The 26725-nt window shown below is 54.6% G+C and overlaps 13 protein-coding genes across 13 annotated transcripts; 7 read left to right on the forward strand and 6 right to left on the reverse strand.

The window, feature by feature from the left end:
• Window positions 1-1892: 1892 nt before the first annotated feature.
• Window positions 1893-2432, reverse strand: M421DRAFT_423881 (uncharacterized protein). The gene has a single exon (XM_033593591.1). The coding sequence runs from the start codon at window positions 2338-2340 to the stop codon at window positions 1960-1962; it is 381 nt and encodes a 126-aa protein (XP_033445576.1). The 5' UTR covers window positions 2341-2432; the 3' UTR covers window positions 1893-1959.
• A 747-nt stretch (window positions 2433-3179) lies between these two features.
• On the forward strand, window positions 3180-4018 carry M421DRAFT_423884 (uncharacterized protein). Its single transcript, XM_033593592.1, has 2 exons — window positions 3180-3246; window positions 3296-4018. Coding segments are annotated over exons 1-2 (387 nt in total). The 5' UTR covers window positions 3180-3244; the 3' UTR covers window positions 3681-4018.
• Window positions 4019-4128: 110 nt separating this feature from the next.
• Window positions 4129-5181, reverse strand: M421DRAFT_259276 (uncharacterized protein). Its single transcript, XM_033588673.1, has 2 exons — window positions 4888-5181; window positions 4129-4841 (listed from the first exon to the last, which is right to left on the reverse strand). The coding sequence occupies exons 1-2, from the start codon at window positions 4957-4959 to the stop codon at window positions 4578-4580; spliced, it is 336 nt and encodes a 111-aa protein (XP_033445578.1). The 5' UTR covers window positions 4960-5181; the 3' UTR covers window positions 4129-4577.
• Window positions 5182-6229: 1048 nt separating this feature from the next.
• On the forward strand, window positions 6230-8218 carry M421DRAFT_70263 (uncharacterized protein; the record flags this gene model as incomplete). Its single annotated transcript, XM_033596690.1, has 4 exons — window positions 6230-6278; window positions 6335-6519; window positions 6571-7043; window positions 7090-8218. 4 exons carry the CDS (start codon window positions 6230-6232, stop codon window positions 8216-8218), a joined length of 1836 nt encoding a protein of 611 aa, XP_033445579.1.
• Window positions 8219-8833: 615 nt separating this feature from the next.
• On the forward strand, window positions 8834-9647 carry M421DRAFT_423886 (uncharacterized protein). The gene has a single exon (XM_033593593.1). The coding sequence runs from the start codon at window positions 8848-8850 to the stop codon at window positions 9319-9321; it is 474 nt and encodes a 157-aa protein (XP_033445580.1). The 5' UTR covers window positions 8834-8847; the 3' UTR covers window positions 9322-9647.
• Window positions 9648-10183: 536 nt separating this feature from the next.
• M421DRAFT_94786 (uncharacterized protein) lies at window positions 10184-10654 on the forward strand (the record flags this gene model as incomplete). Its single annotated transcript, XM_033598236.1, has 1 exon — window positions 10184-10654. One exon carries the CDS (start codon window positions 10184-10186, stop codon window positions 10652-10654), a length of 471 nt encoding a protein of 156 aa, XP_033445581.1.
• A 955-nt stretch (window positions 10655-11609) lies between these two features.
• Window positions 11610-12953, forward strand: M421DRAFT_423888 (proliferating cell nuclear antigen). Its single transcript, XM_033593594.1, has 5 exons — window positions 11610-11711; window positions 11758-11798; window positions 11848-12277; window positions 12329-12618; window positions 12666-12953. Coding segments are annotated over exons 1-5 (780 nt in total). The 5' UTR covers window positions 11610-11710; the 3' UTR covers window positions 12684-12953.
• A 60-nt stretch (window positions 12954-13013) lies between these two features.
• Window positions 13014-14420, forward strand: M421DRAFT_70159 (Ribokinase-like protein; the record flags this gene model as incomplete). Its single annotated transcript, XM_033596680.1, has 5 exons — window positions 13014-13078; window positions 13124-13203; window positions 13250-13462; window positions 13513-13633; window positions 13700-14420. 5 exons carry the CDS (start codon window positions 13014-13016, stop codon window positions 14418-14420), a joined length of 1200 nt encoding a protein of 399 aa, XP_033445583.1.
• An 851-nt stretch (window positions 14421-15271) lies between these two features.
• On the reverse strand, window positions 15272-16055 carry M421DRAFT_8014 (dUTP diphosphatase; the record flags this gene model as incomplete). The annotated part of the gene is made up of 3 exons (XM_033597509.1): window positions 15272-15382; window positions 15433-15605; window positions 15653-16055. The coding sequence occupies 3 exons, from the start codon at window positions 16053-16055 to the stop codon at window positions 15272-15274; spliced, it is 687 nt and encodes a 228-aa protein (XP_033445584.1).
• Window positions 16056-18635: 2580 nt separating this feature from the next.
• On the forward strand, window positions 18636-20651 carry M421DRAFT_423892 (high affinity glucose transporter RGT2). The gene is made up of 3 exons (XM_033593595.1): window positions 18636-18875; window positions 18922-19713; window positions 19767-20651. The coding sequence occupies exons 1-3, from the start codon at window positions 18778-18780 to the stop codon at window positions 20494-20496; spliced, it is 1620 nt and encodes a 539-aa protein (XP_033445585.1). The 5' UTR covers window positions 18636-18777; the 3' UTR covers window positions 20497-20651.
• Window positions 20652-23176: 2525 nt separating this feature from the next.
• M421DRAFT_259560 (uncharacterized protein) lies at window positions 23177-23849 on the reverse strand (the record flags this gene model as incomplete). Its single annotated transcript, XM_033588676.1, has 1 exon — window positions 23177-23849. A coding segment is annotated over one exon (174 nt), but the record flags the coding sequence as incomplete, so codon positions are not given.
• M421DRAFT_70170 (uncharacterized protein) lies at window positions 23210-23620 on the reverse strand (the record flags this gene model as incomplete). Its single annotated transcript, XM_033596681.1, has 1 exon — window positions 23210-23620. A coding segment is annotated over one exon (411 nt), but the record flags the coding sequence as incomplete, so codon positions are not given.
• A 1743-nt stretch (window positions 23850-25592) lies between the features above and the next one.
• M421DRAFT_13816 (uncharacterized protein) lies at window positions 25593-26287 on the reverse strand (the record flags this gene model as incomplete). Its single annotated transcript, XM_033587441.1, has 2 exons — window positions 25593-26181; window positions 26235-26287. Coding segments are annotated over 2 exons (642 nt in total), but the record flags the coding sequence as incomplete, so codon positions are not given.
• Between the last annotated feature and the right edge of the window lie 438 nt (window positions 26288-26725).

The following is a 26725-nucleotide window of genomic DNA, read 5'->3' on the forward strand; positions in this document are numbered from 1 at the left end:
CAACACAGTGCCTCGCCCTGAAGACCCAGCGTGTGAAATCTGTATGCCCTTCCCTCAATGACTCGTAAGTCTGTATCTGAGACGTTCGTTGCGCGACAGCCTACGGACAACTGAGCCAGCGAGTAGAAAACTGCGTATCTGAAGCAGCATTGAAGGTAACAAAATCGATGGTACAACCGTCAAGCTCGCACTCGGTCCTCAGAGCCAGCGAATATGACGGGCGAGCGAGAGGAGCGGTGCTGCCAACAGACAGTCACGGCATAAACGGAGTTGTGTCCGTCTCTGACAGCTGCGGTGACCAGAGACATATCATTCTATTCTTGCAGGCGAGAGTACGCGATCTACGCCATCGGACTTTCTTCTGGGCGTTATTCGATGCGTAACATCTCCGACTGGGGGTCATCGAATCGACGTGAGCACAGGCTTTGACGAGGCTGCGGATCTCGGCATGCGAGATGCTGCAGATATGGAAGGTGTCGCCAGACTACTGCGCGTGCGTCCATGTTCGGCATTCGATAATGACATTGACATTGACGATTCTGACCGCCAGAGCTCCGATGCGTTATATTTGCTATCCCGACCAGAAGCTTGTAAGAAACCGGTGAGTTAATGCTCCTGGGCAAGGCTGTAAGCTCGGTGCGCGCGAGCGAAGTCGACTTACAGACACTGGCGTGTCGAAGGAAAGCTCACCGCTTGTTCCACCTTCGCATGATTGGCGCAGATATGCTGGATTAGCAACTATCGGGTGAGACGTAACGAATGAGATCGATAAATCGGTGTGTATATGCTCAGGCATGAGTGACACGGCGCAAGCTGAAGTTTGTTGTCGACACACGCTTCCAAGGGTGGTGCATGTAGAGGGATGCTCGTGCAAAGGCACAATGACGCAATACTGGTGACACAAATGCTGCTTTGAACATGGGTTTGGTTCAGGGTTGATTATTCAATGACCAGAAATTGGAGTATGTCCAGGACAGATCTTCGTAGTGACGTACCGAGACCTGAAGGACTTGTTGTACGCTCTGTCGCATCTCGGCCAGGTAAACCGGGCGCGAGCAAGGGTCCTGTTGAAACTCCCTGGGACATCACTCATCTAGTGAAGGATGGCTCGAGAAAGCATCCTTCTAGGAGCGCTACTGCATGTCAAAGCGGAGCTGCAATCACTTTGCTAGGAATGCAGAAGAGGCGTGTGGATGACCCACATTCTGCACAGCATCGGACAGATCTTCGACAAGCGATACGTTGGTATCCAGGGCCGCCCTTCGCCTTATGGTGCGATAAAGGTGGTGGGTCACCTTCGATGGCATCCTGATGGTTTCGCCGCATAGTGACTGCGCCGCACTAAGCGCTGGGAGTACATAACCGCCGCGCAAGGGGCTGCAGCCACCTCAAACCGGCTTCGCAGAACTAGCATAATTGAGTTGTGAGTCGTCCAGATTGCCGACAGCGTTCTGAACGGGCCGAAAGAACGCTCGGTAAAGCAGGTGGGGCTGTAGCCGGAGCCATGAACGACCTGTAGCTCCCAGCACCTGTCGATTGTACGGTACCACCTGGCGCAAAATGCGGCTCTCGCACAACGTAAAGTTGAAGGGAGCTATACATCTGAGCAAAGAACGTCCGGTGAGTAAGTTTTTGGACGCTCGATGATTCGCTGGGCTCTGGATGCTCTTTGGATGCCGATTCGGATGATGCCCCTAAGCGGAGGTGAGAGTGATCTGGGTTGGTTCGAATGTAGTATGGGGTACCAGATTGCTCCAACAGGTCTCGTTACAGGATCTGAAGGCGCAGGATCCTATCTCTGCACAGACCCGGCACCACTCCGCGGGCTCACGACTCACAATAGATATTATTGACGAGCCATGAGGTTCGTCCCATTATCCACTTGTATCACCGATCTGAACTGCATAGTCAGATAGCCCAGTTGAAGCATCTCTGACACGCCACCAGATCAACATAGGATTAGAAGCCAAGCAAGGTGTGAAGAATTACTGATTGGAGGAATCGTGTTGCAGTTTTCTCGTGAACTGAGTTGTTTGGCCCTCGGCAGCGAAGCGTTCCTTCGAAAAACGGCCTCGTCCCCAACCCGTGGCGGCGTCCCGATCCCGCATGACGAGGCTTTAGACGGGGGTCGCATGAAATTGCGGCAGGTCTATGTATATGTTGTGCGACGGTCTCCGCGTGCACCGAGGGCTCATGGCGTATTGGTTGGCGGGATACTTTGCGTCTACGCTGGCTCTCTTGTCCAAACTTCGAATGCGATGACAGTTGCAGAGAGTATACTCGGGCCTCACTATGCGCTTGAATCTGTGAGGGGGCACAGCAGAATGCAGGTTTGGTCATCTGCAAAAATTCATGAGCGAAGGTTTCTAGGCGATCCTGGAGCTGTGCCCCAAAGCATCTGCCTTCCACACAGATATATGATCGACCGCCGAAGTCTTCCCAAGGTTCTTTGACTGCATTCGAACTGGTACTCAGCCAGAACGACCGCATTTGCCATTTGACTCCGCAAAGGTACGAATTGACGTAGTCGTCTTCATGTGCAGCCAATCTGATGTGTTTCAGCACCTTGTTCATTACAGTTAATAGCCGGGGCTGTGGCAACGTTGGCAAGGGCTCATCCCTACTCAAAAGTGTTGCGGCAATAACAGGCAGCGATTCCGAACCGCGATACCGCTCTATCTTTATCGTCAGCCCTGCGACCTGAATGCAGCATTAGCATTATGACTTATCCAAGCTCTGGAGGTGCTTACCATAACTCCTGGTCGCAACAAAGCCAGGCTGGGCTGAGCAGCGGTATCTACCCGCACAGCTCGACCGGGTACTCGACCCGAAGCCACAAATTCCCACAGCCTGGGGCTGATGCCCCGTACTCTTCGTCAACGCATCAGCATGTCCGCAACGCGAGCTCGCAGTATCTGTACAGCACTGATGGTGCATATGCGGCATCGTATCCGCAAGCCGCGTCGACTTCGAATGGTGCTTACCATGCGGCGAGTCCATTGAACAGCTACCCATTGGAGCATCAGGCGGATCCATACGACCACTCTACTGCGCAGTTCAACCAGCAGTATGTGTCGTCCAGTGCAATCATGCGTGGAATTGGTGACTGACGAGACGCAGACCTCCTGCGTGGACGTACCCTCAACACAGTCTAGCTGTGACTGGACCACAGGGTATGCTACAACCGAGTTATGTGGCATATCCGATCGAGTATGCAAGCCCTCAGCTTCCACTCGCGCCAAGGATGTAAGTTGTGTGGTCTGTAGTAAAGCAATGTGCTGATGTTATTGGTCAGGCACGCGAGCTCTGGCGCTGGATACGCCTCTTCCGGAAGCTGGTCGGCTAATAGTTCCTCGATACCAGGCCCGTCAACCGGACATCAAGTCGCTCCTGGACGACAGACGGGAAGCAGCGCCGAGTACGAGGTTCCTTGTCCGTACGACTGTGGGACAGTGCTGACCGGCGTGCATGCTGTCGGCAACATGACTCGACATCTCAAGTCGCAGAACTGCATTGGTTCAGGAAAAGATAAGACGAAATACGTTTGCCCTATACCGGGCTGCGACAAGCGGTACATTCGATCTGATGGGCTCAAGGTTCATCTCCGGAAGAGACACAACATTTCGCACCCACCAGACAGGAACGGTGGTTCTGAGTACGAGGGAAGTGGGTACAGTTGATGTGAGCGGTGGGTTATGGTTCAATCTCTACTCTGTGTTTGGCGTTCTGTTCGCTGGTGTTGGTGGTTGATAATGGCGGAGGGTCTTCTTCGACTGGAGCGCTGCTCAGCTTGCAGTGTTGTTAGTGTGCACGGCATACCGACTTTCGATCAATGGTATTGCTCGACCGAAGGTCAGTTGGGAAGACTGCTCTTGATGTTTCGTTGGTCTCGTTCGGTGGGTGGCGCTCTGAGTTGCATTGTAGACGCATGAGTCATGGTGTCAGGAAACGGGCCTTTTGAAGCGTGCTCGCGTCGCATTGAGTCGGTCGGTATGTGAAGTGATGGTGACAGATTGGGGACGAGGTTGGTGTTGAGAGACGGAATGAGACCGAACAGAAGACGCTAGTTTGATAGATAAACACCGCGTACCGTTCTCTCGGGGTAAGCACGATCTCAATCCCTTTCAAGATACAGGTATCATCTTACGATTATGCCTTGAGTTCGGTATCTCGTCGGCCTTTCGCGTGACGCGTCCGTGAACTCGAAGCCTGCGATCCATTCTTGACGTGTTCGAGTATTTCAACTTGTAAGATTACTATAAATCTCTCTTCGCTCGATGACGCACGCAATTTCAATCTCAAAAACTACTGCACGTGTCTTTGAGCTGTGATGTGAATCGCAATGACTTTCAATTACGCCTGGTCGCGTTTTCGACCTCACAGCAGTGATTTTGAGCCTCGTAGATTACATTCGAACTGCTGCGACTGCAGCCAGCAGAAGCGAAGGCTCCAGGCGTTCATGGACGTTCACAGCCATCTGCTAGACAGCTGGTGAATCTGCCAGCTATCCCATACGATGCGTCGTGTTGGCCCTCGTCTCTTGTCCGTCGTGTTGGTCCTTAGTTCCTCTCTCTGCCTCAGGCCCTCACCAACCCATAGAACAGCGTCCACGTCAGCACAAACCCACTCAGCCCGCCAAACACATCCCCCAGCCACATGTCTCCGAGCGGCTTGTAGTAATATTTCCCGGGCTGCCCCTCAGCCTTCAGCACAAAAAGCAGCGCGCTCACGACGAAGCTGGCGACCAGGTAGAAGATGAAGCCCGGGTACGATTCGAGGCCGAGGGTGCCGGCAGCTACGCCGAAGAGCGAGGCTGTGAGGTTGCGGATGTTGGATGTGACCTGCGTGTGTTGGTTGGGGGTGATGGGTGGAGGGGGAGGGGTGTACCTGGGTGTTGTGCTGCACGCTTGTGGCGACGATGGGGTTGATTTGGAGCTCGCGCTCGTCTGCGGTTGCCATTGTTGGTACGTGCGAGTGGCTAAGTGATGTGATGTGTGTGGGTTCGTAGAGGTGCGCCGGTGGCCTGGGTATCGATGGAACGGCGCGGCGCAAGGCGGTCAATCTTTTGGTCTGCTGGAGATGTCTTGTCTCGATGTCGGCGGTGGTATGCGAATGCCTCGAAGCTACAGTCACAGGCTGGCTTGTGATAGGCTGTTGGTTGATGACGCTGGTGATGCCGTTTCGCGAGCTTCACGGCCGGCTCTGGTGTTCTGCGCTAACCCCACAGTCCGTGCGCAAGGGGTCGTACCCTCCATCGTTCACATGCATTAATTATTTTTGCATCAGCCCTGTGGCTCTGGGTAGGCTCGAGATTTGTCGCAATTGAAAGCCATGGAGGCCTTCAGCTCGACTAGATACCGTCCCGTCGAAATCATCACACGCGTGCAAGCCACTGACACGTGATGCCTCATCTTGGGGTCCTCGATATCCCAGCAGCATAGAATAGCGCGGAGCTACCGCAGCGAGCTGAAGCGTGATATCGACGTCTGTGTGCACCATGGCGACCCAGATGAGGCTGATGGCTCTACTGGCTCGCAAGGCTGCGACTTTGTCGTCACTAGCTCATGTGACAATGCGAGCTTTGGAGTCATCTGGCCGAGACGCTGTTTCAGAACTGCACACGGTATGAGTTGAAAGCCGTGGAGCCAGCGACGGGGAATGGCACCAACGCCCACCCCTCAGACGTCGAAGCCGTGCCAGACAGAAGTCGAAGCCGTGCCAGACAGACGTCGAAGCCGTGCCAGACAGACGTCGAAGCCGTACCAGACAGACAGACAAACAAACGGCGCACCTGGGATCGCCTGCAGGTCATCGATCAAGACAGGGATATTAGCCTAACGGTGCCGGGTGCCCCAAACCAGCGAACTCCCGCAGGCCGCGCCCATCTTGTGGGCCTAGGTCCGCATCTTCATCTCCGCTCATCTCCTGTTGCGGGTGGCCGAGCTTCGAACCACGGTGGCTCCCCCTACCAGGTATACCTGCCATCCACCGAACATCCGAAACACGCAAACACGCAAACAAACAAGCAAACAAGCAAACAAACAAACGTCTCTCCAAGACGACTTTCGCCATTCGCATCCGCCATTCGCCGTTCGCCGTTCGCCCTGCGCCCCACCGCCCTGGCCTCTCCCCGCATTTCTGACCCTCGACGCGAACCCACGAGTTGCGTCTCGCGCCGGCATTCCGCACCAAGCCACACCACGCGCAACATGCGGTAGGGGCGGACACGATGGAGAGCGTGATACATGAAGACTCGCCGCTGGCCGAGTTCCTGGAGGGTACGCGCTACCCCCGACGCCCACGATGCGGCAACTCATACTGATCGCGCGTCTAGGCGAGGGCAAAGGAGGGCTCTCTGCGCCGCCATCGCCCGCCGTATCCACCTACTCGGACGCCCGCGGGTTTGCGCCACGCGGGCCCTCCACGCTGCAGTCGAGGATAAGAGACCGGCTGCCGCAGCCGCTGCGCATCCGGGCGAACCGCCACGGCTCCGTTGCGCGCATTCACCTGGCATGTTCGGTACACACGGCACCCGGAGACGGCCGCGCATAGTCACTGACGAGATGCCAGAAAGCAGTCAACTCGCGCCTGGGACGCGCCGACAACGAGCGGTTCCTCGAGCACTTCCGCTACCTCATCGTCGCCTCGCAGCTGCTGGGCGAGCAGTCGAGCATCCGGACCGCGACCTTCCCCAGCCACGCGAACGGCCGCGGGCCCGGTCCAGAGTTCAAGGTCACCACCATCAGCCCGGCCGGCGCCGTCCTCACTGCGGCGACGGCCTTTACGCTCGTCTGGCTCATCCACTGGGCCCGGCGCAAGTCCGGCTTTAGCAAAACGCGCTTCGTCGTCGTCCTCGTCGTCTTCGTCGTCGTCGCGACCGTGGCGTACGGCTATGTGCGCCGCCAGTGGCTGCAGACGCTGAGGCAGCAGGCGGTTGAGAATGCGTCGGCGCTCGTCACCAACCTGCAGGCGTTTGAGGCATCGACGTCGTCGGCCCTCGCGCTGATCCAAGAGGTCGAGCTCGTCTCAAGAGGCTACAGATTGTGTGTGCCCTGCCTCTCACCGCCATATTTGGGCTAACACGTCCAGATCCATGCCGATGCCGCCCATCTCCCGGATCGAAGAGAAAGGCCAAGTCCGTCGCTGCCAACGTCTGCGCCGGAGTCTGTGGGCCGCCTATGCCACGATGATCCCGATCTTGTCAGAGCAGTGCCAGACACTGCGCCGGCAAGTCCAGGAGGAGGACATTGAAAAGTACCTCGACGTCTACGAAGTCAGCAACCCGGACCTGCAAGAAGCGGCCCTCGGATACAGCGAGTCGGAATTCGAGGACCTTGAGGGCGTCAAGGCGCTGCGCACCTGGCAGTACCGACTGTCGACCCTGCGCCGCGTGTATTTGTGCTCCTTGCTAGCGCTCCAGGCTGACGGCGGAAAAGCCGACTTCTCGAGATGGGCGACTGTAGTAGACTCGATGGTCACGGTAGCCGCGCCAACCGGGGAGAGGAGCGAGAAGTTCAACCAGGTGCTAGCCGAGGAGGAGCAGTTTACAATCCCATCGCCGAACAAGCTGGCGCCCACACCAGGCCGCGAGAACCTGCGTAACTCGGTCCGCAAGCTGTCTGGCCTGTCACAGGGCATCCGCGGCCTGCAGGCGAAGATGCAGGTCCTGCGCGAAGAGACCAACAAGAGCCTGGAAGACACAGAAGACGTCACAGAGCTTGGTGGCCACCTGATGGTGCAGTACGACTCGATTGGCGCCGACCTGCGGAGCCTCATGCAGGCATGGGAAGCCGGCAGAAACGCCCTCGCGCTCAACATCGAGCGCCACTCGCGCCGCATCTCCCAAGCCTCGAGCAGCGGCGGCCTGCGCTCCCCCGTGCCCAGCCTCGGCGGCCTAACCGCCGTCGACGAAGGCAGTCCGTCCGACGCCCTGCGCGCTCTGAACGGCGAAACGCTGAGTCCGCACCCGAGCGCGCCCCCAAGCGACCACGGCAGCGCCTCGGACGACGAGGTCTTTGAAGCCATTGCGCTCCCCAAGACAAGACGCGCTGCGTCGCGCGAGGAGCGCATGCAGAAGATGCAGGCCGATCGCGCGCGCCAGGCGTTGCTGCGCGAGCAGCGCGAGGCTAGCAATAATATGCTGCGCGAGCTTGAGAGTGTTATCAGTCTCCGGCCCCATAGGCATACGCTCCCGGCCGGACGGGTTACGAGCCTTTGATGTCTTTTCTTGAGGAAGTAGCTAACCGGTCGTGTACAGTTGTTGCTTTCGTTCGTCTCGCTGGCGTTGGGTTTGAGGCATCTGGTCATCTACTATATACCACAGCATATTGTTGATATGGCGTTTGGGCGTAATGGTTAGCGCGCAGTATTTATTGTTAGTCTAGTCTCGTGGGTCCAGCCCAAGCTCTCGGCTCACAGATCATGAGGAAGCTGCTCGAGCGTATGCTTGAATATATAGTAGTAATACTATAATATATAACCCAACGCATGTGTAGGACACATGAACAATCCTCTTGCTGTTGGAGGTTTAGCCAGCGGTAGTAAGCGCCTACCGTAGGCTTGCCTAGCTCGCGCTGCGCTTAGTCTACTTCTGTAACTGCGTGAGCATTGTCGGTCAGAGACTGTGATCAACGATTGTATTGCTATCCGTTGTCGTGTTGTGTGATGTCGTGTTACACAAGCTCTCAGCTCTCAGGTAAGTGCACATGCCCACCGGGCAGTGCCTGCTACAATAGGTTATCATGTGATCTGAGCCACGTGGTTACAACTTCCTACAGCTACAGCACACAAGGCTGACGTAGACCCTGCCTGCCGGCTTCACAAGGCTGACTGCCAAAGAGCAGGACGATGGCCGGGTTCGCTTGGAGTAAAAACCCGTCCAAACACGTCGAATTACTCCTGCTAGTGATCGGTAATATGGTATTTATCCACGGCCTTCGAGGTAACCCCCGAGAGACTTGGGAAGCAGCGATGAATGCGAACCATGGCAACAGCAGCAGCAGTACCAGCGACACGACCGAAAAGTCCAAGGGCTTCATATCCTTCCTCAAGCGACGAAAAGTCAATGCTTCAATACCATCTTGCAAAGTCTTTTGGCCAGACGAGTACCTCGCGAAGGATGTTCCCGGAGCCCGAGTGTGGCCGTATGGGTACGATGCAGACGTTATCGAATGCTTCTTCCAGACGAACAACAAGAACGCCGTATCTGCTAATCCGCTCCTACAGACTATCCGCCGATCAGAGAAGGTCTGTGAGCGAACAAAGCTCATCGTCTTCCTTGGGATGCCGCACCGAGGAAGCGCGTCTGCGGACTGGGGCTAGATCGCCTCGAACCTTGCCCGCGTCGCCCTGCAAGATTCGAACAAGAAGATCCTCGACACGCTAGAAGTGAACCGCGAAGTTCTGAACGACATTCATGATAAGTTCAAGAAATTTGTATACGGAAGATGTAGCTGCGTGAGCAGTGAAGAACACTGGAAAAGAGAGTGCTCTTGGCAAGATTTATTGTAACTGTCATAGGGCCGTGTACTCAGGAGCCTGCTAAGGGGTTTCGGTTGCTTATCTACGTACAATATGAGATGGGACACAGTATAAGGCGTGGTGTAGAGAACAGAAATAGAAACGGAGTCGGCATAGAAGTAACAAAGGGAGTGGCTGGTGCACTCGCGCGAGGCTGCAACTATTCAAAAAGCATCAGGTCTGACATGCCAAGAACGAATTGGCCTATCGTGTCAGTGTCCAACATATGTAATTACCGATTACCAGGAGATTAGATGAACAGTCACTTTAGCGTTCTTTGTCTTCAGAGTTGTTGTGTGCCAACTACCATAACAGGGAACTCCAACTCTTGCAACACATTCACACCAAAGCAACAATCTTCACAGACGCTAGCCGCAGGACAGGCGCAATCTAGGTGTAGGATAGACATTGACCACTTTGACGAAGGAAATCGGCAATTCATCCGTAAGCGCTAGATCTGGTACCTGGCTTACAGCCTTGTCCAATCAAGTCAACTTCGACCTCACCCGCGCGCCTACCCAACAAGGTAGGAAACAGACCAAACAGCTAATTAACCAAGACAACCCGAGGCGGCTGCGCCACAACTGATGGATCGTTATCAACCGTGTTGGTTTGCTTACAAGCCAGATAGCCCCCTTCTGCATCCCACCGACCTCCACCAAGAATGAGCGCCTCAACCATAGCAAAAATCACTTCACGATGGGAAGGTTTTGTCCGAAATCTAGTCAACGCAAAGGACTCCATCATACGCTGCTACGAGGCCTTAAAAGGGTCCGTGCTATGGATACTACACCTACCAAACGCCGCGGCTACGGTCGTCTCCCGCTGGATAAGCAGCACCGGTCGAGCGGTCAGCGATGTGGGCCAGATGATCAAGGCTGCCATACAAGCAATACTCAGAGTACTAGTCATTGGAGTCATAACGGTCCTGTCGCTCATGCTCCTTTGCGTTACTGTCCTGGTGTTGGTGAAGGTCTATCGAACGTACCAACGCAAGAGACACCTTCGGAGACAACATAAGCTGAATGCACAACGTCGGAAGGAGGACGTTGAGCGAAGAGCGCGGGAACGGCAGAAGCAAGCCCGTGAAGCCCAACGACGTGCCGCCAACGATCACCATGTTTACCGGCAGTAGCTTTGCCAGTGCGAAGTTCTACTCAGCTGTCGCGAAACCATGACCAGGTTTCCAGATCCACCATTCTGGCCGTGCTCCTCCGGGTGCCGGCCCGATGGCGTTCTGAAAGCTTGTCCGCATACGATCAAGCGACTCTTTCAAGCTTCAGGGGCTGATTTGCAGGGACTGCTCGAGAGGGAGAGACGGAAGTGGCATCCGGATAAGTTCGAAAGATGCCCAGAGTCCTCTCGCGAACATTTGAAAGCAAAGGCCGAAGAGATGTTTAAGATCATCCATGAGTTACTGCCAACCAGATGATTAGATGATGCCTAACTCTTCATTCACGACGCTAGGTACAAAGTTTGTACGGAGAGAGCTCTTCATATCCACCGAAAATTGTGCACAATGGCCACTGGACAAGATCGCAGGATTCGCACGGGTTGTACCGGTAAGTTCAGATCGTGTCCGTTGCTCAACTTTCAAGTCGCTGAGCCTGAGCTATAGTGACATACACGTAGCTGCAGAAAGCACTGTATGGTTGCATACCAAGTCGTCACTACATATGCATGTTTGCGACCACCACTGTCAGTCCACCTGTTTCCAGTGCTGGATAGTCCTACCCGTTGCATTGCTCATCGATGAGTTGACGCTGAAGATCGAATTGCGTTAGTCTTAAAACGTACTAGCCGGAGGGTACCAAGAGACACCTTCATCACGATAGACTAATTAATGTTTATATAAATAAGGGATGGTGAAGGTCTTAAGCGTGAGACTGTCCTGCTATACTAGTATACTAGGCGTCCTGGCTTGCCTGGACTGATATTACAAATTGCTTGCATGTGTCCAGAGTTGGTGACGTGACGGCGTCATGATTGGTGCGTGGGTAGCACTGACACACTGACAGGCACTTTACGCGAACGCGTCGCCCTAAAATAACGACGCGTTGATTGTTTTGTCCCGCTCTGTCTGCTGCCTTCCACATCACACCGCGCACTCCAACAACCACGTCTTGCACGATACTCTTGTTCTCCTTTTTAGAGTTATAATAATCCCTTACAGTGATACTCCACAGCCAACAGTACGTCACACCATCTCACGCACCCAAACTACCGCTGACCATGCAGTGCTCGAGGCACGCTTGGAACAGGCCGCCCTGCTCAAGAAGGTACGTCGTGCGGGACCGCGAGCAAGACGCGATTTGCTGACCCCGCCAGGTTGTCGACGCTGTCAAGGACCTCGTGCAGGACTGCAACTTCGACTGCAATGACTCTGGGATCGCGCTGCAGGCCATGGACAACTCGCACGTGGCGCTCGTGTCGATGCTGCTGCGGTCCGAGGCCTTCAGCCCGTTCCGTTGCGACCGCAACATCGCGCTCGGCATCAACCTGGGCTCGCTCACAAAGGTGCTGCGCGCCGCGCAGACGGACGACATACTCACGCTCAAGGCCGACGACGCGCCCGACGTGGTCAACCTGACGTTTGAGAACAAAGAGTCCGACCGCATCAGCGAGTACGACATCAAGCTCATGGACATCGACCAGGAGCACCTGGGCATCCCGGAGACCGAGTACGCCGCCACCATCACCATGCCGTCGGCCGAATTCCAGCGCATCTGCCGCGACCTCTCTGCGCTGTCCGAGTCGGGTATGCGATGACATCTCCCCCGCTGCCTGGCGTCTGCGCTAACACTGCCAGTCTCGATTGAGTGCACCAAGGAGGGCGTCAAGTTCAGCTGTCAGGGCGACATTGGCTCGGGGTCAGTGCAGCTTCGACAGCACACCAACGTCGACAAGCCCGGGGAGAACGTCGAAATCGACCTCAGCGAGCCCGTCGCGCTGACCTTCTCGCTCAAGTACCTGGTCAACTTCTGCAAGGCCAGCGGCCTGTCGGAGAGCGTCAAGCTGAGCTTGTCCAGCGAGGTGCCGCTGCTCGTCGAGTACACGCTGTCGTCAAACAGCTACCTGCGCTTCTACCTCGCGCCCAAGGTGCGTCACACGCCCATGCATCGATATATCAGTACTGACCCCTGCAGATTGGCGACGAGGAGTAGTTTGTTGTCATGGCATGTTCGGGATGATGTGGGATACGAAATGCAGGTGGCGTTTTGTCACGGTTGTAAACGGCGGTCAGAGTGCGCGTTGCAGGCGGCGTACTGTCACGGTTGCACACGGCGATATCGAGTGCGCGTTGCGAATGGGCGAATGGGCGACTCGCGGAGGTCGCAGGTCCTCGGTGCCCCGCCAGCGCCCCGCTGCGTCATCGCGCGTGGAATTTCAGATAAGGAATACACCAGTCACCAGTCACCAGTACCAGCACCAGCACCAGCACCACACCACCCCTTTTCCTTGTTCTGTGCTTTGACGCTGACGACTGCTTCGCCATGGCCTCGGACGCGCTCGTACCGGAGACGCGCGTGCTTGCCATTGCCAGCCATGTAGTCCATGGGTCAGTACTACCTCCAGAAAGCAGTGCGTTGCTGAGTATAGGAAGCTACGTCGGCAACAAAATGGCGACCTGCGTCATGCAAGCCATGGGCTGCGACGTCTCGGCCATCAACACGGTGCACTACAGTACTCGCATCTCTCGCGCTTGCCGGCAGTGTGACTAATCCAACAGGCAACCACACGGCCTACAAGCAGGTCAAAGGCACCAAGACGACCGCCGCCGAACTCGAGCAGCTCTACGAGGGCCTGCGCCAGTCCAACCTGACCAACTTTGACGTCCTGCTCACGGGCTATGTGCCCAGCGCCGACGCCGTCCGCGCCGTGGGCAAGATCGGACGGGACATCAAGTTCAACGCCGGCACGAAGCCGGGGAGCTTCTTCTGGGGTGCGTCGCGTCGAGTGCACTGAGGCCATGGGCGGACGCTGATGTGGAAGCAGTGCTCGACCCCGTCATGGGGGACAACGGGAAACTCTACATCCCCGAGGACGAGGTGCCCGAGTACAAGCGCCTGCTGCGCGAAGCAGATCTCATCCTCCCCAATCAGTTCGAAGCCGAGTGCGTTGCCCCCATCCTTATTATCTCGCACCGAAATGAGACGGCAAAGCAGTGCTGACCACCCAGGACGCTGAGCGAGATCCCGATCCACGACCTCGCCTCGCTCGCCCGCGCAATCCACGTCCTCCACTCCACCTACCGCGTCCCGCACGTCATCATCACCTCGCTCCGCCTGACGCGCGACAACCAGATCCCCTCGAGCAGACCGGTGACGCAGCCGCACACGCCGTCCGCCGAGGCCGCCGACCCCCTCTCATCGCCGCCGCCACCGCCGCCGCACAGCCCCGCCCACGAGCACGACCAAGTCGAGACCCTCACCATCATCGGCAGCACCGCGACCTCAGACTTCAAGCCGCGCCTGTTCCGCATCGACACGCCCGCGCTGCCGCTCTTCTTCTCCGGCACGGGTGACATGTTCGCCGCTCTGACCGTCCCCCGCCTGATCGAAGCCGTATCCACGTCCCCGTCCGAGCAAAACCTCAGAAACACACCCAGTTGGCGCAGCCCCGACGACGTTGCCGCCGAGGACTTGCCGCTCGCGGCCGCGTGCCAGAAGGTGCTGGCGTCGATGCAGGCCGTGCTGGGCAAGACGGCCGAGTCGTGCAGAGCGAAGATGGACGCCTTCGACGACGCTGCCGCGAGGGCTGGGGGTGGGGAGAGCGAGACGAAGCGCCACCTCGCGCTTATGAATGCGAGTGAGGTCGTGGTCCCCCGGCATGTGCGCGATCTGCTCGAGCCGCCGCATCTAGAGCGCTTCAGGCCGCGGGCCGTGACGGTCGCGATTTAGACGGGCGCTGCGTTGCGAAAATGTATATGTATTATATCCCTCCCAAGTCGAGCCTTGGACAGTCCCCAAACCCCCCTTATCTTCGGTGTCTTTCACACAAACGCGCACTGTCAACATCCACACTCCCACACCGCCCTTACGACCGCTTCCAGTCCGTTCTTTCGCTCTGTATTCCACTTCCTCGCCTCTGTCTTCCATCCCGCTCTTCCAGCCTCCTTCCTCGGGGAGTCGAACAGCAAGTCGACCAGCGAGTCTATTCCCCGGCACGACACGACCGATGCAAACCAAGGACCAGTGGCCTTTGTGGGGTGTCAATGGGCGGCGACGGTGAGGGTCTTTTGTTACCTTACAGACTTGGGCCCGCGCGTAGTGCAGGAATAGTCGTTAGGCGAGAGAGGACATGAATCGAATTGAAGACCCGTCCGTCGCAGAACTGTTCTCCGTCGATCGTGCTCACCTGAATTCTGTGTTTCCCAATTCTGTGTCTGCGTGCGCAATAATCGATTTGGCTGATTGATATCGGCTTACGAGCCTCGTTGCTAGACTAGCCAATCACCAACGACGGTAGGGATACACGTAAACCAATGTCACGCCATTCGTTGTATTCCTACAGCCCAGCCTCTTGTCTCACATCGTTACATCCCCTCCGATCGCTCTAGTTGTGCATCTTACAAGAATCCGAGTCCACTCGACGACTCGCGCCTTTCCACCTCTTCCGCTCGTCCGTCGTCCGCGGGGACGTGCTCGGCAGGAAGATACACAGAGGGCTCTGACAGCACTTCTCGAAGCAATGAGGCGGGCGGTGTATCCAAAGGGACCTCAATGTTCCCGCTGTTCTTTCCGGTGCGCTTCTACGCACCTTGTGCAGCGCCCGCGCCGAATCCGCCTGTGCTGCCGAACCCACCAGCGCCGCGCACGCTCTCGTCCAGTTTCTGCACAACGACGACCTCGGGCATCGCGATCTGCAGTGGTCAGCAACAGCGTTCGCGCGAGGGGTTTTGCATTTACGCACCTTCTCAACGATCAATTGCGCGATCCTGTCGCCAATCTTGACCTCGAAGTCGGCGTCTGACAGATTCGCTAGGATGACGCCAACGGCTCCTCTGTAATCTGCGTCGATTACGCCGGCCATTGTGTCGATGCCGTGCTTGGCAGCGAGTCCGGAGCGCGGTGCTACGCGACCATCTGCTTGGTGTCAGCCTTGCCTACATGACTTAAAACAGCAGACGCACATGTCCCAACAGGCACTGAGATGCTGATATCTGTGGGCACAATGGCCCTCCCCCTTGCCGGGATGACGAGGTCCTTTGCACTGTAAAGGTCGTGTCCCGCCGCAAATTTGCTGCCCTTCGTAGGCGCCTTTGCATTCTCGCTCAGCAGGAGAACTTGCAGAGCTTGCTCTGCTGCAGCTCCAGCCGCGATCGAGGGCGCAATTGGCGCGGGAGGCTGCAAGGCGGCCATGTTGGAGCTCGCCAGTGGGGTTGGAGTCGCGGTGCCTGAGTCGTCGTTGCGCGGCAGCGTGGAGGCCTGGTTGAACGGCGCTGGATCAATGACTTTGGTGCGCTTTGGCAGGGGCGAGCTGGGGAGAGACGGGGGCTCGTGGGCTGGGGCGGGCGTGCTGGTTTCGTTTGACATTGTTTGGGATGTCGGTGTTGAGGCGGTGAGAATGTTGGTGGGGCAGGTACGCGAGCGCGACGCGTTGGTCAAGGCGCGTGGCGCCCAGTAGAACTTTTGCCGCTATGTCGGCAGTGATGTTGCGGTTGCAAAGACTGATGTATTTAATTAGAGGCTGCTCTTGTGTGCTGCGAGGCGTCAAAGGTTGTTACTCTTGTGGTATCGATGTTTCCTCCTCAGACGCTGCTCTGCTGAGCATGTTGTTTGCGCAAGTGGTGTCATTGGTTGACAGGCGTTCGGCGTACGTTCATCGCTCTTGAACGTCAGTCAAGGCTACATACCGAATCTCGTGATTTTGCGTGCAAAGGAAAGAGCAATGAAGGAGGCCGAAGCCCAAGGGTGTTAGAAGTGGTTATCGGTCGCAACTTTCTGCGTTCAAGCTTCCTCCTGCAAGCGAAATCGTCGTGCCTGCCTCCAGACGCTGGGCGCGTCAAGCTTCAACTGCCGGCGCTTCTACTCGTCACCATCTTGGCTTTCTCCGCTTGGTCGAACCTCATGTCGAGCAACTTTCCATGTCGAGCACTGTGTCGAGCAACTTTCCTTGTCGTCAGCTCTTCGCCGCCGCGAAAGGCACAATCTCCGCGCTTTGACAATCGTTCGGCCGTATTGAAATGGAAAAGTTGAATATTGCCACCTGCCATGTTGCATCGGCACCGGGTATGCGAACCTGCCGCAGATTGAGCCGTCAAGCCAAGCTTCCTTCTACTCATCAGCTACGTCGCCGTGCATGATTCCATCTTTGTCAGGCATAAGCGCAAAGATGAACGTGAAGGACTCCAGGCAGGGCGATGAGCGCTTATGAGCTCCAAGCCATTGCAACCTCGCGTTGAGCTGCAAGGGGCACGTGCAGTCACCGCGGCAGGCATTCAGACGATATTCGAGTCGATTCCATCTGTGGTCCTCAGAACGGATCTTGTCGTTGTGCTGCGTCTGATCGCTTGATGCTCGATTCGAAAAACGTTGGCACGGCTGGGTAACTGCAGTCCGCCGCGACAACAACTATCAAGCGCATATTCGGACCTGACGTCTTGATATCGTACCAGCGCCAAGCAGAGCGGCCTGATCATCTTCTACTTGTTCTTGCACATGTGATCATTTCATGAAGCCGCCTCCGGCACCACGATCCCCACGATCCCCACGAGCTCTGTACCCCGCAGCAGCTGTCAACATGCAGATCCTCTTGCAATACCCGGAGAAGTTGCCTCCCCATGGCAGACGCCCCGCGACCCTTCTCCGAGTTGTTGGGCGCCTGCGGCTGTCGCGATTTCACACAGTGTCAGCCCAAGTGGAGATGAAGCATCGAACTCACCGTAACCACAGCATGCCATTCGTGACAACCCATAGGCGCCCCGATCGTGCGGCGAAACCGGCACAGTTACATGCGCGACTTCATTTTTGGACGTGAGCCCGGGTCAACCGGGTTGAGGCGTTTGGACTAGCGAGCGAAATCCTCCCGTGAGTTGTTCCAAGCGCGTTGAATTCTCCCAGGCTGAGGCGTAAAGCTACCGAGGGCTGACCCGCCTATACGGGCGAGACTGCACTAAGCAACCAAGCGTGCCACGCAGTGCTTGTTGAGCCTCCAAGCATCGGGGGGAACTAATGCACCCCGCTGTCTATTCGCGAGGACACGACCAATCGACGGCCAGAAGCAGAATTTGCTGCCAGGCCCCCCGTTCTTGCTCCATCACGCTCCACTATCGTGGCCTATGAAGTCGGCCTCTCTCGAGCAACCGTGCGCCTGGAGCAGAGCCTCAACAATGACCGCACTTGCGCCAATATTCCAGATAATTCCAAAGCCACGTTCGAACGAGCTGCTGGGGCTTTACATGGCTGTCGCATGTCAGACAGGCCAGCAGGGGTCTCGTGCCACCGCGCACACCCTCATTATGAGACTGCGAGTCTGTGGGTGAAGCGGCCAATTCCAAGACAATCGCGCGCCTGTCGCCATGCTTGTTGACTACCAAGAGCACACTTGGTGGTAGCAAATACATCATGTGGAATGAAGAGTGACAAGACACTCCAAGCTCATGATCGCCAAGATGAGGTCAGAGGCATCTTGACTGGTACGGCATGGTCCAACGATCATGCACACTAAACGCTCATGGTCTGACTAGCAACCTATCACAATTTCCAGCCTTGGCACCTTCGCCTCAGCCTGCCATGTCGTCCTCTTTGCGGACGAGGCTGCATGGGGGAATCAACCCCTCGTGACCTGCTTCTCGACGCTGAAAGCGTCACCACGAATTCCGCATCTGGATCGCCGCCACCGACTTCATGGCCACAGCCGTATCTGACGCGAGGTGGAATGAACAGTACCAGCTCCAGCTCGAAGCTTACGGAGCATAAAATCTTTAATCACGAATCGCAAAACGGGATGTGGAGTGGCAAGTCTAGTGCGCTCTCCAGCGCTAGGCCCGTCGGGGGCGGAGTGCAATCCCTCCAGTGCATTCGGGCCATATCCACTATCCAATTACACATTAGCGCACGACTCCACGCTTCCAGCCTTTGAGCCTTCGTGCTAGCAGCTTGCCCATGGGACTCCGCATGTTGTGTAAAATAGTAGTCCCTGGAGTACTTAAGGTCGATCGTCCGCCGCCCCTTGAGTACCACCCTCACTGCTGTGAACCTCACCCACATTACACTACCCAGGCACACGGCTTCTTCTTTGAAGACACCTGGAATCATGGGTTTCATGCTCAAGGCCCCTGCGGGCACGCCTGGTTCGGCGGCGCCTGCCATCATGATCGGCCTGTTCGTTGCCTTTGGCGGTGTGCTTTATGGGTATGTCTTGCTTCGTCTGGCTCTGGTTATATCCTAACACTGACAGTTATGATACTGGTACCATTGGTGGTATCCTTGGTATGAAGCACTGGAGGGAGCTCTTCTCCACCGGCTACAGGAACCCCAAGGACGACTTCCCTGATGTTACTTCGCAACAGAAGTCGCTCATTGTCTCTATCCTCTCTGCTGGTACCTTCTTTGGTGCTCTGACCGCTGCGCCTGCCGCCGATATGCTCGGTCGTGTTCTTGGTCTTTTCGCCTCCAACATCGTCTTCTGCATCGGTGTCATTCTCCAGACTGTCGCCACTGATATCCCTATCTTTGTTGCTGGTCGTTTCTTCGCTGGTTACGGAGTTGGTATGATCTCTGCGACCATCCCTCTCTATCAGTCTGAGACCTCCCCCAAGTGGATTCGTGGTGCTGTTGTTGGTTGCTACCAGTTTGCCATTACTATCGGTCTCCTGATTGCCGCCATCGTCGACAACGCGACCAAGAACCGCAACGACACTGGTTCCTACCGAATTCCCATCGCTGTCCAGTTCGCCTGGGCTATCATCATGTTCGTCGGTTGCATTTTCATCCCCGAGACCCCCCGTTGGTACATCAAGAAGGGTCGCCCAGAGAAGGCTGCGAAGTCCCTTTCCAAGCTCCGCAAACTTGACATCGAGCACCCTGCTCTGGTTGAGGAGCTTGCTGAGATCACCGCCAACCACGAGTACGAGCTGTCTCTCGGAAAGGCTACCTACCTCGACTGCTTCAAGGGCAACCTTGGCAAGCGTCTCGCGACTGGTTGCGGTCTCCAGGCTCTCCAGCAATTGACTGGTATCAACTTCATCTTGTAAGTCACAGACTCCAGGTCATCATGGAGAAATATTCACTAATATATTCCAGCTACTACGGCACTTCGTTCTTCCAAAACACCGGTATATCCAACGCCTTTGTCATCACTCTCATCACTTCCTGCATCAACGTCGTCTCGACCCTTCCCGGTCTCTGGCTCGTTGAGAAGTGGGGTCGCCGCAAGCTCTTGCTCTTCGGAGCCATCGGTATGGCTGTCTGCCAGTTCATCGTCGCCATTGCCGGTACCGTCGTCGGCACAGATAACCTTCCCGTCCAGCGTCTGCTCATCGCATTCGTCTGTATCTACATCTTCTTCTTCGCTTGCTCCTGGGGACCCGTCGCATGGGTTGTGACTGGTGAGATCTTCCCCTTGAAGGTCCGCGCAAAGTCTCTCTCCATAACTACTGCCACCAACTGGCTCCTCAACTTCGCCATTGGTTATGCCACACCCTACATGGTCGATTCGGGCCCAGGAAACGCCGACATGGGCGCCAAGGTCTTCTTCGTCTGGGGCGGATGCTGCTTCATCTGCATCTTCTTTGTCTGGGCCATGATTTACGAGACAAAGGGTCTTTCCCTCGAGCAGGTCGACGAGCTTTACGGCAAGGTCTCCAAGGCGTGGCAGTCCCCTGGCTTCATTCCTTCCGTCTCCTTCCAGGACGTCCAGGACGCTTCTGTTGACAACCGCCGCATGAGCCTGACTGATGCCGAGGCCCAGGCCACTCGCAAGAGATCTGCTCAGTACAACGAGACTTACAACGAGAAGAACGTTGCTGTCTAAAATTATGGCTACTATAATGGTGTATGATGGTATGCATGAACGTGCAACGGTTTGAGGGGTTGGTGTATTGTTATATCCATTTGCTTTGCTCAGGAGCTGTCGATTGCAGCTTTCTGATGTACATATCCAATCGCTATGAATCAGTTCATTATTCATTCAATCCCTCATGCCTAGTGAGACTGCCTTCATCTTCAGTCTTGACTAGCACGCAACTGCGTGGTCAGACGCAGCGGACCACAAACAGCCGAAAAACACCGCAACCAGCGACTCGTTACAAAACTTTTGATGCTCACCAACCACATCCAGACAAGCCTTACACAAGCCTCGACCCCACATTCGGGCTTACCGCCACCAGCACGCTAGCACGCCCAGCCAGCGCCCGTCTTAGCTCGACCGTTTTAGGGCCGTGCAACGCGCCGAAACGGAACGAGTACAGAGTACCCACCAACAATGCAAGGCCTTGAGACATGGGCCCAGCGACATAAAATAAGAAGCCGGGGGTGGCATAATTGCAACGCGACTGCCAGGGAAATCCAAAGCTACGGTAACGTTACAGCGGTGCAGGAACCGCAGGTGCAGCCGCTGCGCGTGACTTCAGGACGCACTGGCGCAGCTGCAAGCAGGTTGCGCAGACGAATCGATATCTGGACGCTGGCGATCTGCTTCAAATGGAGAATTTCTCCGAAAGCTAGATGCGCGAAGTCGTGCATGGCGCGGCTGGCGATTGGGGAGCTGCGGTGACTGCGCTGGGCAAGCGTTGATCTTGGGTGAATAGTTAATGATGTGTGATGTTGGAGTGGGCAGGAACGATCGAGTGGATCTTGGTAAGCTAGAGGCTCCCGCAAAGAGGAAGTGGTAGCGCTTAACGGACATGCGCCGCACGTTGTCACGCACTCTGCGGTACTGTACCAGACACTTCCTTAAGTGGGATGTCTTGTACAGTGTCTTGACAAAGGTAGCTGCCACGATGGATCGTAGGTAGAAACTGGCGTGAGATAGTCTCTTCATCGATCTGACACCCACGGTGATCCTCACGATATGCAATTTTTCGTGATGCAAATTGGCGCCCGCCAATGCATTGATTTCTCGGAAGATTTGAAGATCGTTGTTGCACTGCTTGAGTGGGTACCGTGTCCGTTGCGCACAACGCCCGGAGTCGAACAACGCCCGGAGCACAACATCTACACCAAACTTTAACGCGTAATAACTCAACCACCATGACAGGAATTTCAGATGCCCTTGCAGAGATTGAAAATGTAAAGCTAGGAGACAAACTTGTATAACGTGTTTTATAAGCGAGCGCCGCACCCCACCAAGAATGCGCACCTCTCCTATCTTAACGTATAATGGCTCAACGCAGCGCTACTGTATTAGCTTCAAACAAAGCAGATGTTCAGCTTGCTGTCTCCTCTATTAATTCTCGTCAAATACAGAGTAATCGCAATGCTGCTGTTGTCTACAACGTTTCTGAACAAACAATCCGCTGCCAACGTGTTGGCAAGCCTGCCCAACGCGATTGCCAACCCGACTCAAAGAAACTCACCCAGCTAGGAGAGGAGGTAATTGTACGTCATGTACTAGATCTAGATCAACATAGATTCGCGCCCACGTACGCAGCTGTACGTGATATGGCTGATAAGCTGCTGGCTGCGCACAGCGCAGGTCACGTCAGCGTCCACTAGCCACGCAACTTCGTTAAGCGTACAGACAGTCTTATAACGCGTTTCAATTGAGTGTATGATAGGCAGAGAGCTCTGTGTGAGGATCCTGTCCTTATACAAGGCTGGTTTAAGCTCGTGGAGCAGACAACGGCTAAGTATAGCATCTACAATGAGGACGTCTACAACTTTAACAAGGCTAGTTTTATAATAGGCAAGATTACAACCTAGCTTATTGTAATAAGATTAGAGAGGAGAGGCAGGCTAAAAGCTGTCCAGCCAGGCAATTGTGAGTGGGTAACGTTAATTGCTGCAATCAACGCCGCCAGCTGGACGATCCCACCATTCCTCATCTTTGCTAGCTAGCATCACTTGTCTGCATGGTACAAGGAGGCAGAAATTCCACGCAACTAGGCAATTGCAATCAGCAACAACAGCTAGACAACTAACAAGCTTAGAGTTAAGTGACTGAAGCACTTTATCAAGCATATAGAGGCTTGGGTAGTAGGCGCACGTTGCCTGCTTATCCTTGACGGCCACGAGAGCCACTACTCTCTTGAGTTTCAGCAGCTCTGCAAGGAGAACAACATCTACACAATCTATATGCCACCTCACTCATCACACCTGCTGCAGCCTCTTGACATTGGCTGCTTCTCGCTGTTGAAGCGCGCGTACAGCCATGAGATTGAGAGCCTGATCTGCCACCACATCAACTACATCACCAAGCTTAAGTTTCTGCCAGCGTTTATGTCAAGCCTCAGCTCCGGCCACTGAGACAAGCAAACCAAAAGGTAACATGGCTCACACTGATGGTGGGCCTGCGCCGGAACAGTACTGATATCGTAAGACAAAGGTCAGAGGTAGCTTTGCTACATGCCTTGGTGTCATGGGTCAGAGGTGGCTTTGCCACATGCCCGGCCTGTCACGGGTCAGAGGTGGCTTCGCCACATGCCCAGCCTGACACAAGCCAGCACTGTCACCTACTCCCAGTTACTAGCTTGTATAGACTGCCGCAACTCCTTCCTCTTATATTAACGCTTGTTAAATACTCTTTTTTACCTGCTAATAACCCTTATTATAAAGCCCGTCTTGTGTATATTGTATGTGTTTTCTAGCTCTACGTTGTACTTATTAATCTTGGGGTAAAGTATATTAAAGTACTGTTTATACTTAGTATATAACTCGGCGTAGTGGCAATCAGAGTCCATAGCAGTGGCATAACGTGGCAGGAGGCAGTTGTTGTGATAGTAGAGGAAGCGAGTGACCCAGCTATCAGAGAGCGTCTCCTGCGCCACAGCAGAGGCGAAATTTCGTATTATCTCTCTTGTAGGTAGTAAGCGACAGGTAGTGAGTTCTTGTATATATTTTACAAGCTCTGCCTCTTGTTGTGGGTTAAGTTTATGCTGCTTAGAGTCCTTGACTACACGCGACGTTGTCTGCTGCTGGTGCCTCTGCAACAACGTTGACCAACTGCAACTATATTAATCTGCAAGCTTTCGCCAGCGTTCTGTCAGTCTCAGTTCAGGAACTGCCCCAGCGACCAAAGGGTTTACAAACGGGTAATGTGATGCTGGTAGACACGTACGAGTAGATGCGGTTTCTGAGCTCAGGCGGTAAATGGAGGAAGGGCGATTCTGAGGCGTTGCGATTGAGCCTGGATTTCGTTTGTAGACTGTCAGAGAATGTAACCACGTGGCTCAGATCACATGATATCCTATTGTAGCAGGCACTGCCCGGTGGGCAATTGCACTTACCTGAGAGCTGAGAGCTTGTGCAACACAACATCACGACATCACACAACACGACAACAGATAGCAATACAATCGTTGATAACAGTCTCTGACCGACACTACTCACGCAGTTACAAAGAAGAAGGTACAGCTGGTGACAGTGCCTGAGCAGTTCGATCCCACACCTGGTGGTCCAACATGCCGGTGTCTCTTTCGAGCTTGGCCTCTTTTTCCGGCGTCTTCATCCTAACAGGCATACTTCGGCTGTAACTGCGCATCTCTGGTCAATGGCGATGGATGAATTACAATCATTCGGAGGGCGGGGCCCGGTATATACAAAAGTCACCTTCGAGAGGTGCCCCACTAAAGTCAAAAACTCCTAGTGAGAGAGAAGAGCTGCGCAACAGTAAAGGCGAGATCCACTCCGGAGGCATAGGGCAAAGAAGTGAAAACAAAGATGTGGTTAGGTTTAGTGGGTCCTCGCGGTTGAACCATGATGATAACAACTTCCCAAGCGCACACACCCGACGATGCTAACAACAATATTCTTTTGGCTGCTGACAGGACCCAGCTGCATTTCTACCATAATCTCTTCACTTGGGATATTGGACAAATTCATGACGAAACCGCGCACTGGAGTCTTGAGACAATTTATTCGCAGACAGGCAGCACAAAGCGACACAGACATAAGCCCACACAACCATATCATACCTGCATGGAACCTGTAGACGAATCATCTAGGTTGACAGAAACCCTCAATCACTGATTGAAGCGGAAGGGTTTCGAACTCCTTTCCCAGAAGACCGGTCGACAAGTTTGGAACCAAGACCGTGACCTCTATCAAGCGAATGGCTTGCATCAGTTCTCTGCGCGCCCTCAATTTATCGAAGCAAGCTCAGTAGCTGAAACTCGAATATGGGATTATGTCCAGCTCACAGCGTAAAGCTGAGAAATGGTCTAGCGTTTCAATCAAACCAGTGAGTCGCAGACGGCCTCCCACTGACAGTGGGACTCTCGAAGCGTGCATAGACAGCCGGAAGCTGAAGCTTTCCGACTACGCTATGGTAATGCAGGTGATTATGCACGCTCCAGCCTCATTTTCTATCCGAAGCGAAGCCGAGATGTACGATCTACCAATGGAACATGCTAGGCGATCAAGTGGTCTGCGATGTTCAGCTTGAACCATACCGTGTAATTTGGGGCATACTGGAACGTCGTTCTCCAGCGACGATGCAGAATGTCGCGTGCTGCTCTCCATATCGAGAATGGCGAATACTAACGATCTAGATACGCCGTAACGAGACTGGCTAGACGGTACACTCAAGACTCCTTGGGGCGGCCGTGAACAGCATGTTGCCTTTCTTTTTTGATGAAGACTCGCAGCGCTAATTTAGCTGGAAGAAGCTCCAGGAACGAGCATGCCGGAGTTGAAGCCAATAACATCCAAGACAGCGATGGTGCACCGTATTTTCAAGAAACAAATATAACAACCAGGCATGGAACTCGGCGCACCGACCAAGATGTCCCTAAGATCTGTAACGCCCATCCGGATTGCCTTCGATGATGAAAACGAAAAATTGCGGGAATCAATAAGAAAATTAAGACCACGCGATGCGTAAGTCCGTTGCACTGTAAGCGCGGAAGATGATCGAACTGCCTTCTCGACAGAGACGTGCTGAAGTTCGAGAAAGCCTCACGCTGACTGCTCGTGCCACTCGATGCGTAGGTGCTGACCTTCTTTGTCCTTGACCTCCGCGATAATCTTGGCCTTCGCATCGACCCATAATTCGAGCGCTCCTTTTCCATTGTTCTCTGGCAGGCGGCGGATCTCGTTGTAGTCGCAAAATAGCGTCCAGTTGTCAATACCTATTCGTGTGATATTTGGGAATTTCGATACGAAGGGCTTACGGAAGCCGCTGCGATAAAGGCGTGCATAGGTACACGGAACATCGAGAGAAGTGACCAGTCGCCTCTGTCCGATGCAACGGTTCTTGATCCACCGATCGAAGGTGGCCATGTTGTGGAAGGTGAACGTATTCAGCATGTAGACGTACGGTGATGCTTCGACGTAGATCTGACGACAAACGCGTGGAAGCTGGAAAGTGGGGCGGATAAAGCCAGGGGGACAAAGCGTGTGAGAATACCGAGCCCGCTCGTTGTGAAAGGTGTCAATCGGCTTCTCGTTGATGAGGTCCTGGATATCAACCCGGTGATCTCCTAGAGCAAGTTTCCAGATCTTGTTCCGAATCTCTCCAGGAAGAAGTAAGAGAGGCGAGTTGAGTGAGTTCTGTTGAGCGCTGGGATGAGATTAGTATATCCCGAGGTTCCCCAGCATCACCACAGAACTTACCATTGCGTGAGATAAGATTGATGAGAGATGGCAGTGTTCAGCAGTCCATTCCTGCGCTTGATATTGTTGGGAGCGCTTTGCCTGCGCTTGTAGACGCGAGTGTGGGATCTGCATTGTGCTTGGAGGGTTGGTCGCTGAAAGTGTTGGGAGGGTCGCTTTGGAGCCATAATGGCAATGAGCGATGCACGAAGAGTGTTGAAAAAAGTGACTTAAATGAAAAGAGAGTGCTAGAATAAGACCGATAAGTCGAAGACGGATAAAGAGCTTATTAGCTCTATGTAGTGGAGGGTAAACGATGAAGAAGACGGAGAACGATGAAGATGATGGAGAACGATGAAGATGATGGAGAACGATGAAGATGATGGAGAACGATGAAGATGACGGAGAACGATAAAGTGAGCAGAACCAAGACCATCATCACACTCCATCTAACTTGTCGCATATTGTATGAGAGCTGTAAGGAACATATGAGTTCTGTTGCCCAGCCACGG

Source organism: Didymella exigua, assembly GCF_010094145.1.
Source record: "Didymella exigua CBS 183.55 unplaced genomic scaffold M421scaffold_30, whole genome shotgun sequence".
Lineage (NCBI taxonomy): Eukaryota > Fungi > Ascomycota > Dothideomycetes > Pleosporales > Didymellaceae > Didymella > Didymella exigua.